General features: G+C 38.6%; 1 protein-coding gene across 1 annotated transcript; it reads left to right on the top strand.

Moving 5' to 3' along the window:
* The first annotated feature begins 1250 nt into the window (after nt 1-1250).
* LOC149812863 (putative xyloglucan glycosyltransferase 8) lies at nt 1251-4561 on the top strand. The gene is made up of 6 exons (XM_089991849.1): nt 1251-1898; nt 2427-2735; nt 2829-3119; nt 3232-3345; nt 3438-3766; nt 3836-4561. The coding sequence occupies exons 1-6, from the start codon at nt 1257-1259 to the stop codon at nt 4146-4148; spliced, it is 1998 nt and encodes a 665-aa protein (XP_089847975.1). The 5' UTR covers nt 1251-1256; the 3' UTR covers nt 4149-4561.
* The last annotated feature ends 9766 nt before the right edge of the window (nt 4562-14327 follow it).

Below are 14327 nucleotides of genomic sequence, written 5' to 3'. Positions count from 1 at the left end.
AATCAACAAAAACACGATATTTTTCAAAATGGCACCTATCTCTGAAAATATCAATTTTTTTTATCATGACATTAACCTAATAAAACCATTTTTCAATATTTCTCAATCTTTGGAAATCCTAGAAAAAAAATCTGAACCATGTTTAGCATCCACAAGCTACAACTATCACTCACAATCAATGTTGTTAAAATCGGTTTCTCCAAGCGAATTGTTTGTCGAAAATATGATGAAATTCGGTCCAGATTAAATCGAATCAAATTGTTTTTTAATCTCGCGAATTCAAAAATTAAATTTTTTTTTATAAATATATGAAAACTGTTTAAGTGAATAGCACGATTCAGGGTAAAATCGATCCGATTCGAGCCAATTCTGACGATTTAACAAAAACTCGGCTGATTTTGAAGGGAGTCAAATCGGCACTCCTATCGTTTCGAGAAAGGGACGATTCGATCCGAATTGACCTACTCAACCCAATCCGATTCGGCTGATTCAGATCCATTTTGGCAACATTGATAAAAATGCTTTGGCCACAAGGGCAGTTCAGTAAATCCCACAGCTAAACTTATTGATATCATCAGCACAAAGGTGGTCCTTTGTAATGAAGACTCGAGAGAAAGGGAAAAAGGAAGAGAGAGAGAGAGAGAGAAGGGAAGTGTAGCCATTAGCCAATCTTTACTACGTGGTGCAACAGCAAGGGTGCTGAGCTGGTGATTCTATTCGGTCTTGTGCTCGAGTCTCTCGGCCAACTGGCAGTGACATCATGGTTTCTGTTTCCTTAACCATAGCTCCCCTCCCTAAAAATAAATCTAAAAGAGTAAAAATATGGTCCTTTTGGATTCATTTCTTTGGACCAATTTTCATTTTTTTTAATGAAAAAGACATACAAATTACAAATCTAAATTCTTACAATCCTCCCCAAAAATAAATCTGAATGTAATAAGTATAGTGCTTTAGATTCATTTTGTAATGACCCCAAATCTAATTACCAACATCACCTTTTGGCCTTCTCTTGGCATCTCATAGGTGAAAAAAGAAACTTACTACACCTATGATGTACAATAGATCTATATTAGTAATGAAGAGGTTTGATGGTTGGTTGTCTTCTTCTTCTTCTTCCATTCCTCTCTGGTGGGTGTTCTTAGTATTGGACTTCCATAACCAGAAGACCCCAGAAGAGGAAGAAAATGCCATCAAGTTTTGATTTTTCAGGGTTTGCAAAGCAGAGCAGCAAGGGAGGGACCCCATTGGTGGTGACAATGGAGAACCCCAACAACTTCTCATTGGTGGAGATCACCCCACCACCACCACCACCCACAACCCCTTCTTTGAAGGACAAGCAGAGGGTGAAGAACATGAAGCAATTCAGCTGGGTTTTCCTCCTGAAGATCCAGAAGACATTCTCTTCTCTGTTTTGGGTCTTCTCTGCTGCCTTCAGCAGGGTCTCATATGCCAAAAGGCGCCTGCTTTCCAATGGGGATGAGAGGCCCAGCTATAAAGGGAGGCTTTTGAGGTTCATTAGGGGTTTTTTGATGGCTGCCATGGTAGTTCTGGCTTTTGAATTAGTTGCCCATTTCAAGGGGTGGTATGCCCACAGCCTGAGGGTGATTAGGCCCTCTGAGATTGAAGGGTTCTTGCATTGGGTCTACCTTCAGTGGTTGGCCTTCAGGGCAGATTACATTGCAAGACCCATCAAGTTCCTTTCAGATTTCTGTGTCGTTCTGTTTATGATTCAGTCTGTGGATAGGGTGGTCTTGTGTCTTGGGTGCTTCTGGATTAAGTTCAAGAAGATTAAACCAAGGCTGGCAGAAGGGGAGGTGCTTGGATCTGGAGATGTTGAGGGCCAGGGATCAGATCTTCCAATGGTTCTTCTTCAAATCCCAATGTGTAATGAAAGAGAGGTAATTTTTTTCTGCATATGCTATTCCATTACCTGTTGTCTACTTGGTTGGATTTGGGTTTCAAGGAGTTTGGAGCTAATGTTTGGATTACCTCTTTCGCCATGATTTTTGTTTTGGTTTAATTATTTTTCAACATGTTGCGGAATGACCCATCTGGACTAACTGGATTAGAATTTTTATGTGTAAAAGGTTCATTTTGATTCCTGTGGATTCAGAAAGTTTCCCAATTCCATGATGATTAACCACCACCAGGGTGAAACTAGAAACCCCTGATAACCAAGCATGGTAGAAACTCATTGAGAATTGTGATGTTAAAAGTTTTAATCATGAAATTCTGGAAAAGTATTTTACTCTGTGATTAGTGACTTACTGTATATGCTAGCTATCAATCATTAGTGATTTGGGTGAGGATTGGGGTCATTGTGTAGAAAAGTAGAAAGCACATTGAATTGCCTTAGCATTAGATCTGTGTCTTGTGTTGGTATTGCTTGTTTGATTTCCTCAATGGACTTTGGTTGTGGTGTTTAGGTATACGAGCAGTCAATCTCGGCTGTTTGTCATTTGGATTGGCCAAAAGACAGGCTGTTGATACAGGTTTTAGACGATTCGGATGAAGAAAGCGTACAGCGGCTGATAAAGAATGAAGTTTCAAAGTGGAGTCAGAAAGGAGTGAACATACTGTATCGCCATCGTTTCATCAGGACTGGATATAAAGCTGGCAATCTCAAGTCTGCAATGGCTTGTGACTATGTCAAGGACTATGAATTCGTTGCTATTTTCGATGCAGACTTCCAGCCTAATCCTGATTTTCTGAAACAGACTATACCATATTTCAAGGTATACCCACAACCTTTTCAAAGTGTAAAGCCAAAGACTCTGGTGTGTATAAACTATAAAGTAAGGTTGAGCTCTATGTTTCTTCTGACGCAGGGGAATCCTGATCTGGGCCTTGTTCAAGCTAGGTGGTCTTTTGTGAATAAAGATGAAAATCTGCTTACTAGGCTTCAATACATCAACCTCTGTTTTCATTTTGAGGTGGAGCAGCAAGTTAATGGTGTTTTCCTGAACTTTTTTGGGTTCAATGGAACTTCTGGTGTGTGGAGAATCAAAGCCCTGGAGGATTCAGGTGGTTGGCTCGAGCGCACAACTGTGGAGGATATGGACATTGCAGTCCGTGCTCATCTCAAGGGATGGAAGTTTATCTTCCTTAATGATGTTAAGGTGCTTTAATCAATTGTTCTTTCTACTACTGCTGCTGCTTTCCTTAATTTTATGATACTTTTGTACGTTACGTAGAATTTAAAAATATATCCTACTTTGTGAATGGCTTTAGGTCCTCTGTGAACTTCCAGAATCTTATGAAGCATACCGCAAGCAGCAGCACCGTTGGCATTCTGGTCCGATGCAGCTTTTCCGGTTATGCCTTCCTGATATCATAGCTTCCAAGGTTTTTATCTGACCCCATTTACTGGTACTTGCAACTTTGCTGTACGATACCTAATCACCATTGTACTACTCTTGTTAATGTGCTGCATGCAGATATCATTTTGGAAGAAGGCCAATCTGATATTCCTCTTCTTTCTGTTGAGGAAATTGATCCTCCCATTCTATTCGTTTACACTTTTCTGCATTATTCTTCCTTTGACAATGTTCATACCTGAGGCTGAGTTGCCATTATGGGTTATCTGTTATGTTCCTGTTTTCATGTCACTCTTAAACATTCTACCTGCTCCGAGGTCGTTTCCTTTTGTGGTACCTTACCTACTGTTTGAGAACACCATGTCTGTGACAAAATTCAATGCAATGATCTCTGGACTATTTCAATTGGGGAGTGCTTATGAATGGGTTGTTACAAAGAAGACTGGAAGGTCATCAGAAATAGATTTATTAGTGGAGAGTGAATCAGTAAATTTGAAGCAGCAGAAGAGGTCTGGGAGGTCTTCAGAAACAGATTTATTAACAGTTGCAGAGAGGGAATCAGCAAATTTGAAGCAGCAGCAGATCCACAGAAAAACTTCAGAATCTGGCTTAGACATGCTAAACAAATTGAGAGAACAGGAAGAAGCTTCTCCTCCCAAAAAGAAGGCCAATCGTGTGTACCGTAAGGAGCTGGCACTTGCTCTCCTCCTCCTCACAGCAGCAGTAAGAAGCCTATTGTCTGCTCAAGGCATCCATTTCTATTTCCTTCTATTCCAAGGAGTTTCATTTCTGGTTGTTGGCTTGGACTTGATTGGGGAGCAAATGAGTTGATACATTCTGTAATGTCGGCCAATTTTCTCAAGATGCTGAGGACCCAAGAGGATTCTTCAATCTGATTCAGACGATCATAACAGTGAAGTTTTGGGTTCAGTTCTAGTTCACAAGCCCATGGACATCTGGACCTTGACAGTATTGCATCAAAATCTACAGCTAAATATCTTTCTTTCTGGGGAATTGGTTTATTGGGACATGCTGTTCTTTCCAGAGAACAAAGAAGTACAGAAACTGTTTGCAGCTCCTTTTGACATAGGAGCCATCTGAGGACTAGGCCTCTCTTGCCTCTACACTTTTTGAATGGTACATATCATACAAATTCATGTTTTGTCATGCTTACTAATGTATAATAATGATATGTATATTTAATTCATTTGATATAATGGAAAGATGTACTAGAATCATGGCTATAGGTTTCTAATGGGCTTAGAATATTACTCTTGTAGTTGCATATAATTGAAGAGTTCTCAAAGAGAATGAGCTAGAATATATTTGTCCATGAATCGTAATCAGCTTGATTATCACAAGGAGACAAACTACTTTTATCTTTGGGGTCAGGGTGATCATCATCTGTTGCCTAAATGAATGTTCATAGCCAACAGAAATATGACTTTGAATAGATCTGAAAACTAGCTGTTACTGTTAGTCATTTGCCCCTTTACTGGATCTTTTTTTTTTTTTTTGAGAAACCTTTACTGGATCTACTTATGCATCATGATTCATTGAGACAATTGGAGGCCATGCTTGAAATCATATTCTTGTTCTCTTTTCTGCATCAAAGTCAATATTGTCGTTTTTCTTCAAGTCCAAGACCTTCAGGAGACCAGTCCAGTAATGCTCATGGATTGTCATTGTGGAAGACGTGCAGTGTAGAGAGAGAGAGAGAGAGAGGACCACCAACCAAGTCCTTTTGGCAAATAATTCATTTTTCCATCATGTGTTGCTTTGGCATTATGTGTGCTTATGACAGAGGGGCAGGTTTGGGCCTTGAGTTCCAAAGCTATGGGCCCTCGATCACTATCTTGTTTTTTTTTTTCTCCCAGTAGTAGGTCATAGTAATTGCAACTTTAAGCGACAGTAGGTCAAAGTTTTTAAAAAGAAAATTTGTCACTTTCATGTGCGTCTGTGTTGCGTGTGTTAGCAGAAAGAGAAAGAGAGATGGGGATTGCTGGGAATATGTCAAGAGGAACCCTTGTCTGTAAGCATTCAGTAACTCATATAATTCATATTTCCTGGTAAGTCAAATGGGGCATATGATAACAATAAAAGTTGCTTTCACTATGTAGCTGACAGTTAGATCTTTTAATGCCTATATACTTGTTCTAAAGATAAAATAGCCTGCCTGCTGGTCCAATAAGTTGGCCTTTGTAGATCATAGTCATCTGTATCGCCTATATTTTGAAAATGTCAATGATATTATCAGTATTTCAAGGTCAGCTGATATTTTTTCAATATTTTCAAAATATCATCAATAACCTAAAATATTATGGAGATATTTTCTTGGGTAAATATTTCACAAGATTTTCAAAAACTTCTTTTTTATACATTTTAAGTATTTTTTGTTTCTTTTATAATTTAAAATCTTTTCTAATTGTTTTATATTTTTCAAGAAAAATGTCATAAAACCTGTTATTTCTTAGCTTTTTATTATTCATTATATATTTCAAATGTTAAAATTTCTGGTATTTTCTTGAGATTTTTTTGAGAAAAAACAACTAAAAGGGACTTGCTAGAAAAACCTTGCCGAGAAATTGCCGAGAACAATATTGGTGACTATGGTTTAGATTCCATCTCAATGCCATGCTCCCAGACAGAGCTTTAAGGTTAAAAAGATCAAGGGTGTAGGCTGAATGCCACGTCTCTGCTCTGCATGTAATTTCTCACCAGTCCCATATCAAATTCATATGTTTTTGCAGACATGGTAAATCAAATCCTTTAATTTGAGACTCAAAAGTATCCTTCAATTCATGAGTCTTTATCCCGAATGGAAAGGTCAGGTCATATTCATGTTTCTTTTTCTCTCTCTCTCATCCAACAATCATCAAACATTAGATTTTAGGTCTAATTAAAACTCATAACATGTAAGATTCCAAGATATCGAAGCCTAGGATTTCAGAATATCTCAGAGATCAAAGTTAACCAAACATGCCTTGAGCAAAATTTTACCTTAACATCTTTAAAGACCAGGATCTCAAGACTGTTCCATTTTGAGGTATAATACTGAATTTCAGGGCCTTATTTCTCCTCTCATATCAGCCCTACAAATAAGTTGTTGGCAACAGAAACAGTTTCAAAACATCTTTTTTACTGGGTTCTCAAGTATTCCAAAATGGGGTGAAAGAATTAAAAAAAAAAATCTTCTAAAATATATCCAATCATTTTGGTAATTTCGTTATTCAGGTATAAGTCTAAGATGAATTCATCTTGTTTTCTTAATCAAGAACTACTTTTACAGTCTGGCATCCAGCATAGCAAAGAAAATTGTTCTTGGAGTTTTTTTTTTCCATGAAGGACGGGAAACCACCCTCGAGATCAGAGACCTAGTCATGCTGTCTAAGCCCGCCATACTTACGGTCACTTTCCCGACGGTGTAAACCTGTGGCGCACCTCTTCCCCGAGTGATTCGTCCAGCTTTCGGCTGAGAAAGGGCTTATCCCTTGCCCTCATTAATGCAAGGGGTTTGACACTTATGGGAATGGAATCCTGACCACCCGTCTAGTGGCTAAACCCCCCTCCACAGCACCAAAGCCCTTGGGGCAAATTCTGTTTGGATGTTGCAAATTAGTTAATTCACGGATAACTCATGTCTACCAAAAACACTGTCTTCATATTGCAGCTTGACCAAGTGTAGAGGTTTTGGTGAGTCGAGCTGAGCTCACACACACACACACACATTGTCTTAAAGCTGGAAGTAATATGAATTGGACTCCTGTCAAACCAAGATCAAGCTTACTTGCTATTCAAATTCAAATACCGGTTCACAAGTCCAGCCTACAAATCAAGAAGACAAATCGAGTCAGCCTCCAAATTAGGAAGACAAATCGAATTCAAATTCAAGCTTGAGTTTATAGCTTACAAATCTGGAAAAAGGATCAACACACGATAAAACATGTTTTGTTAGTTAACACTTTCACTTGTATAGTTACAGTTGTACCATGTATACAAACTCATGTATTTAACTGTTTCTAATGAAACGCTAATGCATATTGCGCATCACAGAAAAGTGCGTTAAGTCATTCTTTTTATGGTATCAGAGCATACGAACAATTTGAGCATTATCGATGGTGTCAAGTTCAACCTTTCCCCACAACAATTCAATTTTGACCACATCCTCGACAAGTGTAGAATCGTCATTTTATCTTCATCCATCTTACAACCCTGGAACCAGTTTGGTTTCACAACCATTAGTTGGAAACAACTATTTTGTATGGCATCGCGCCATGTGTATGACGCCCAACGCGAAAAAAAAACTCGACTTTGTTGATGGATCAATACCAAAGCCTGAATCATCCTCGTCTGATGCAGCTACTTGGAAAATGTGCAACAACATAGTACTATCGTGGATCCTTAATGTCATTCACAAGGACCTTGCGACAAGCATGATATATGTCGAAACTGCAGTAGAAGCCTGGAATGAACTCGAAGATCGGTTCTCACAGTCCAACGGCCCCCAAATATATCGAATTCAACACGAGATCATCAACCATAAGCAAATGCAAGGTTCTGTATCCATATACTTCAATAAACTCAAAGGAATGTGGGATGAGTTATCCACATACATTCTGATCCCCACATGTTTGTGTGGAGCCATAGAATGCTTAAATGATGTACAACAACAAGGACATCTTATTCAGTTTCTTATGGGACTCAACGATAGCTTCGGCGCTATTCGCAGCCAACTCCTTCTCATGGAGCCCATGCCTTTTGTCGCCAAGGCGTATGCACTAGTTATTCAAGAAGAACGACAGTGTGACGTAAGAAGTATATCAATGTCCGAGTCAGTTGGTGCACCGACTGAAATTACAACTGCCGTTAAAACATTTTTCGGCTGAGAAATTAACAAAAAAGGGCAACCAAATCGTCCTAGGCCAAAGTGCGGGCATTGTTGAAAGCTCGGCCACATTAAAGCTAAATGCTTTTATATTCATGGCTTCCCACCACGTCAAGGAGAATCTTCTTCGACACGGGCCAATGTCAATGATGTTAGTGCCAATGTTGCAAATATAAACCCCCAATTGCAGTTTACTCCAGATCAGTATGAGAAAATCATGGCTCTCATAAGCCAAGGTAACCTAAACCTTATAGCGAATCTTGCAGGTATACTCTCCTCTCAACCCAAGTATGCATTTCTGTCCACAAATCAAATGTGGGTCATAGATATAGGTGCAACCGATCATATGACCAATAGCATTCACAACTTAATTTCTCTTGTACCATTTAGATGTCCACCTGTAGGGATGCCTAATGGATCAACCAGTCAAGTTTCACATTTTGGTAATGTCGAGCTGTCACCCAATATTACCTTGTCCAATGTTCTATGCATTCTAAATTTTCAGTTCAATCTAATATACGTTAGCAAGCTTATTCGAGATAACAATTGTGAAATCATATTCAAGAAAGATCATTGTATTTTGCAGGACCCTCACTTGAAGATGAAGATTGGAGTAGGTATTATGCATAATGGACTATATATTTTCGAGATGGATGGTAAAGTTGCTTTGAATGTCAATTCACCTTCTCTTTGGCATTTTAGACTTGGACACTTGTCAAGCTCTAGAATTAGCCCTTTGATTAATTCAAATAAAATTTCAGCTAGTTTCATTCATGATCCTTTCTCTATTTGTCACAAGGCTAAGCAATCTAGATTGCCCTTCCCTCAAAGTTCAATATCCACCCACAATCCCATTCAATTGATTTATTGGGATGTTTGGGGACCGTATCACATATCATCCACAAATGGAGCACGATATTTTCTCACCATTGTCGATGATTTTAGTCTGAACACTTGAATTTATTTGATGCGCTACAAATCCGAAATGTTTGGTTTCATTCAACATTTTCTTTCTCTCATTTTGATGCAATTTCAAACTCAACTTTTAAACATTCGATCCGACAATGGCAAAAAAAAAATGAAATGAAATGATCCTATTTTTGGCCAAAAAGGGAATCAATCACCAGCACAACTGTGTTGCAATGCCTCAACAAAATGGGGTCGTTGAACAAAAACATAGAGATTTGCTCAATATTGCCCGTGCGTTAAGATTTCAAGGAAATTTACCCATCAAATTCTGGGAAGAATGTATATATGGATCTCAACCTACCTTATAAAGCATTTTCCATTTCAACCGCTCAATGAAAAATCACCATATGAGATTCTATACAAGAAAATGCTCAATTATCATCACCTCAGAATTTTTGGGTGCCTATGTTATGCGCACAATATACACGCTTCTCACAAATTCAATGCACGTGTCCGTAAGTGCATATTCATTGGATATCCTTACAGTGAAAAGGGTTATAAATTATATGATCTTGATAACCAAAATATTTTCATAAACCGTGATGTAAAATTTTATGAAAATAACTTTCCTTTTCAAAATAATTGTGATTCCACTGATGATAGGTATGTCATCCCCAAACTACCAATAGAATTGCCTGAAATGGGACCTAATCCAATCACCATACCCAGGTCACCCAGTTTCGATTACCCTTTTGACCACACCAACTACATTCCTCAACATGACTCACCAACCAATCAATCTCGCCGGTCTTCACATCATCGCAACCGTCCATCATATCTCTCTGATTATATATGCAGCTATGCCACTACCCACTCACAATCAACAAATTCAAGTGGGACTTCGAAAGGTACTTGCTATCCCATTTCCAAATATCTCGGATACAATAAATTCTCACCATCCGACCAAGTGTTCCTTGTAGCCATCACTCAGACCTCAGATCCAAAGAGTTTGACCCAAGCCATGAAACATCAACATTGGCAAGACGCAATGGCAAAAAAAATTTGTGCTATGGAAGACAATCACACTTGGTCGCTGGTCACATTGCCTCCAGACAAACAAGCCATCAGTTGCAAATGGGTTTATAAAACGAAATATAAATCTGACGGGTTCATTGAGCATCACAAGGCTCAACTAGTAGCAAGTGGATTCACACAAATTTACGGATTGGACTATCATGACACATACACACTAGTTGCCAAAATTACCATCGTTTGGTGTCTGCTCGCCATCGCAACTATTCAAAATTGGCACCTCTATCAAATCGATGTGAATAACGCATTTTTACATGGAGCCTTACATGAAGAAGTCTATATGCAAGTACCGTCAGGCTTTTCACGAAAAGGGAAGAATCTTGTTTGTAGACTACACAAGTCTATATACGGCCTCAAACAATCATCCTACAACTGGTTTTCAAAGTTATCGTGTTATTTGATCCAATTAGGATTTGCTCAATCCAAAGCTGATTATTCACTATTCTCACGCAAAAGAGGTGCTTCACTTACCTTGGTCTTAATATATGTCGATGACATTATCTTAGCTGGCAATGATCTCAATTACATCCAGCTTCTCAAGGCCAATATCAATCATCGCTTTCAACTTAAAGACCTTGGAGTGATTAAATACTTTATTGGTATTGAAGTGGCACGATCATAAAAAAGGGATATTTTTATCTCAACTCAAACTCGACATCATTGATCAAGTTGGATATCTGGGTGCTCGACCATCTTTTGTTCCCATGGGCTCCCTCTACAAACTCACTAATGATGTTGGGTATCAACTTCAAGACGAAGTGCCTATAAAAGACTCATTGGAAAGCTTATCTACCTCATAATAACCAGATCCGATATAATGTATGTGGTACATACTCTAAGCCAATTTATGGGCATGCCACGACAACTACACATGAATGCAGCTCTTTATCTCGTTAGATATCTCAAGAACACTCTGGGACAAGGAATTCTTCTATCTAGCACAAGTTCTTTACAACTCATTGGTCATTGTGACTCTGATTGGGCCGCATGCCCAATAACTCGACGGTCCACAACTGGATTCTGCATGATGCTCGACACAAGCCTCTTGTCATGGCGCACCAAGAAACAAACCACAGTTTCATGATCTTCAGTTGAAGTTGAATATTGGTCCATGGATACAACCAGCTATGAGCTCACTTGGCTGAAATATCTCCTCTCAGATCTGGATGTCAATCATACTCAACCAATGCAGTTATATTGTGACAATCAAGCGGCTCTCCATATCACTGCAAATCTTGTCTTTCATGAACAAACAAAACACATCGAACTTGATTGTCACCTCATTCGTGACAAGATTCAAATTGGCTCCATTCAGACATATTACATCCCTTCTTCATCCCAGCTAGCTGATATATTTACCAAGGCACTGAACCAATCAGTATTCTCTGCACTTAAGACCAAGTTGGGTGTGTTTGACCCACACGCCCAACTTGAGGGGGAGTATTCAAATTCAAATATCGGTTCACAAGTCCAGTCTACAAATCAGGAAGACAAATCAAGCAAGCCTCCAAATCAAGAAGACAAATCAAATTTCAAATTCAAGCTTGAGTTCACAGCCTACAAATCAGGAAAAAGGATCAACACACGATAAAGCATGTTCTATTAGTTAACACTTTCACTTGTATAGTTACAATTGTACCATGTATACAAACTCATGTATTTAACTATTTCTAATGAAACGCTAATGCATATTGCGCACCATAGAAAAGTGTGTTAAGTCATTCTTTTCACTTGCATACAAAAAATATAATGTTTTAGCGTCGGAAGCAACAACACTTGATTTCTAAACTGCTATTGCAAGCTGAACACTTCAACTATTTATTTTAAACTGCATTATGTGATATGAAATATATGTATAATATATTTAATGCTACTTAACATGCTTGTAAGAACTGAACCAAAAACATATTCTTGTTCGGCATGTTGAGCCTATCTTAAGAGTTCAAACAAGCTCTTTATGAGCTTATCAGGAGACGGACTGTGAGCAGCTCGTCTCGTTTTCCAGCCCTAAAAGCAAGTCATCCTATTAGGAAAATTATCTCTTAAACTGGTTCATAGCAATAGGTCCAATTCGATCAGATCAACTTAAGCCTACTTACCAAGAAGATGGTATCCAGCCACAGCCAGAATAGAAAAACAACTTTCATAGTTGTTTATTAGACTCAAAGCTAGGGGTGGAAATTGGTAGCCCCTGGATCATGGTTTCAGATTTGGCTTTGAAGCAGTTGTTCCAAAACCAGAGTATCAACCCGATTCAGATACAACAAAATAGAGTCGAATCTAGATTTGAATTTTATATGGTAATACTGGATCCCAGGAGAGAAGGTTTTACTTGTAGAAAGCAAACATTTCGATCAAATCCAAGCTGAAACACAAATCTGACAGAAAACATTGATCTAAACTCAGACCAAGTCTAATTAGACAAATCTAAATTCTATCTTAACCAAGTTCTTTGTCAAAAGGTTCACTTTATAGGACTATACCCTAAACAGGTGATGTAGAGTTTGATCTCATACAACTTCTAGTTTGACAACAACACAAGTGAGTTAGTTTCTGCCCTCAAAAACCTAGAATGAGAAACAAAAAATGATGACAACACAAAATTGAGCTAGTTCTTTGTCAAGAGAAGCAAGTTTCTATCCTAAACGGGTCTAGAGTTTGATCTCATACAACTTCAAGCTTGAAAACAACAAAAGTGAGCTAGTTCATGCCCTCAAAAACCTAGTCTGAGAAAGAAACTTTGATGATAATACAAAATTGAGCTAGTTCTTTGTCAAGAGGTTAACTCTATAGGGTTCTATCCTAAACAGGTGATGTATAGTTTGATCTCATAAGAAACATCAAAAGTGAGATAGTTCCTGCCCTCAAAAATCTAAAATGAGAAACAAAAATTTGATGATAATATAAAATCAATGATATACCAACAGAAAGTTTCACTCAATTTTGCATAATCTAGAACACCATTGAACTCGAATACGATTCCAGAATTACGGCAAAATCAGAACTTCACCACTACCATAGGCCAAAGATTGATGGGTTCGCAGCAAGTGACTAGTTTTGAGCAGATAAAAGACAAGCTCACACATTTAATTCATCCAATCTGCTAGGGGTTCTGCCTAAGCCTAACTAGAGGTGGTCATTGGGCAAACACTTCAATCTGGATCCAAGTACAAAACAAATGTTTAAATTTTCGATAATTTGAGAATAAATAAGAATGCATAACTTTTCATATACAAATTATAAAACCCTAAAATGCAAGAAAATAGACAAAAACCCTAAACTACAAGAAAAATAAACTATAAATAAGCCATAAAATCAAAGAAACCCTAAATAAGCCATAATAAAAATATAAAAACCCTTATTTCAAACCCTAATCAAATATAAAAAATTAAGAAAAAAATAAGAAATCATAATTGTTGGGATAAGCCACGGTGAGTGGCAGTTACCCACGATGTGGACAACCTCCCAATACTTGTGTTCCTTCTGATAAACATGCGCAGAATCATGGGAGGGAATGGTTACGCAAGTTGATCCCCTGTTGCACCTATAAAAGAGAGAAAAAATATAAAGGAAAAAGGTTGAGAGACTTTACCTTTCCATCTGGTATTTTTTTCATTTAGAGGGAAGAGTGTTCCTGCTCACAGACTGTTAAAGGGAGCCTGGGCTCATTGGAGGACAGTAGTCCGGCTGAGGAGAAAAGCTCGTCCCACGCCAACCACCCGCCATCATCCGGTAGTTCAACATGGTCAAATTTTAAAGGTAGAAAGGGGCAAATGCCATAATCAAGACTAGGTCGACGATCTATTGTTGTTTTCCGGTGATGTCGGTTGAGGAGCCAACTTCTTCCCGAAAATGCCCCCAAAAAATTCATTTACCTCCATTTTGGGTGTCAATCGAGAACCACAATAGTTGATTATTCTTCCTTTTCCTTGAGGGGCACTGCAGAGATGTCAGCATTGTCACCGACGACTTTCCAGTCGTTGGACCTCTACAGAATGCCCAGCCGCGGATGAAGTCGCCTCTACCACCATCGAAGGAGATGACCATCGGGCCACTAATGGTGAAGTGTGCCACATCCATGCCGACGGGGTCGCCAGCGACCATTGGGTTGTCGGACCGTCGGA

This window comes from Nuphar pumila, chromosome 16 (genome assembly GCF_984573655.1).
Source record: "Nuphar pumila chromosome 16, dmNupPumi1.hap1.1, whole genome shotgun sequence".
Taxonomy (NCBI): domain Eukaryota; kingdom Viridiplantae; phylum Streptophyta; class Magnoliopsida; order Nymphaeales; family Nymphaeaceae; genus Nuphar; species Nuphar pumila.
Note: the sequence above shows the minus strand (reverse complement) of the source record. Positions and strands in the feature narration are given on the sequence as shown.

Excerpts from the sequence above, each read along its gene's own strand:
- LOC149812863 (XM_089991849.1), top strand. The coding sequence starts at position 1,257 with ATGGAGAACCCCAACAACTTCTCATTGGTGGAGATCACCCCACCACCA. Across the intron at positions 1,899-2,426 it reads CAATGTGTAATGAAAGAGAG|GTATACGAGCAGTCAATCTC; the intron begins GTAATTTTTTTC and ends TGTGGTGTTTAG. Across the intron at positions 3,346-3,437 it reads CTGATATCATAGCTTCCAAG|ATATCATTTTGGAAGAAGGC; the intron begins GTTTTTATCTGA and ends TGCTGCATGCAG.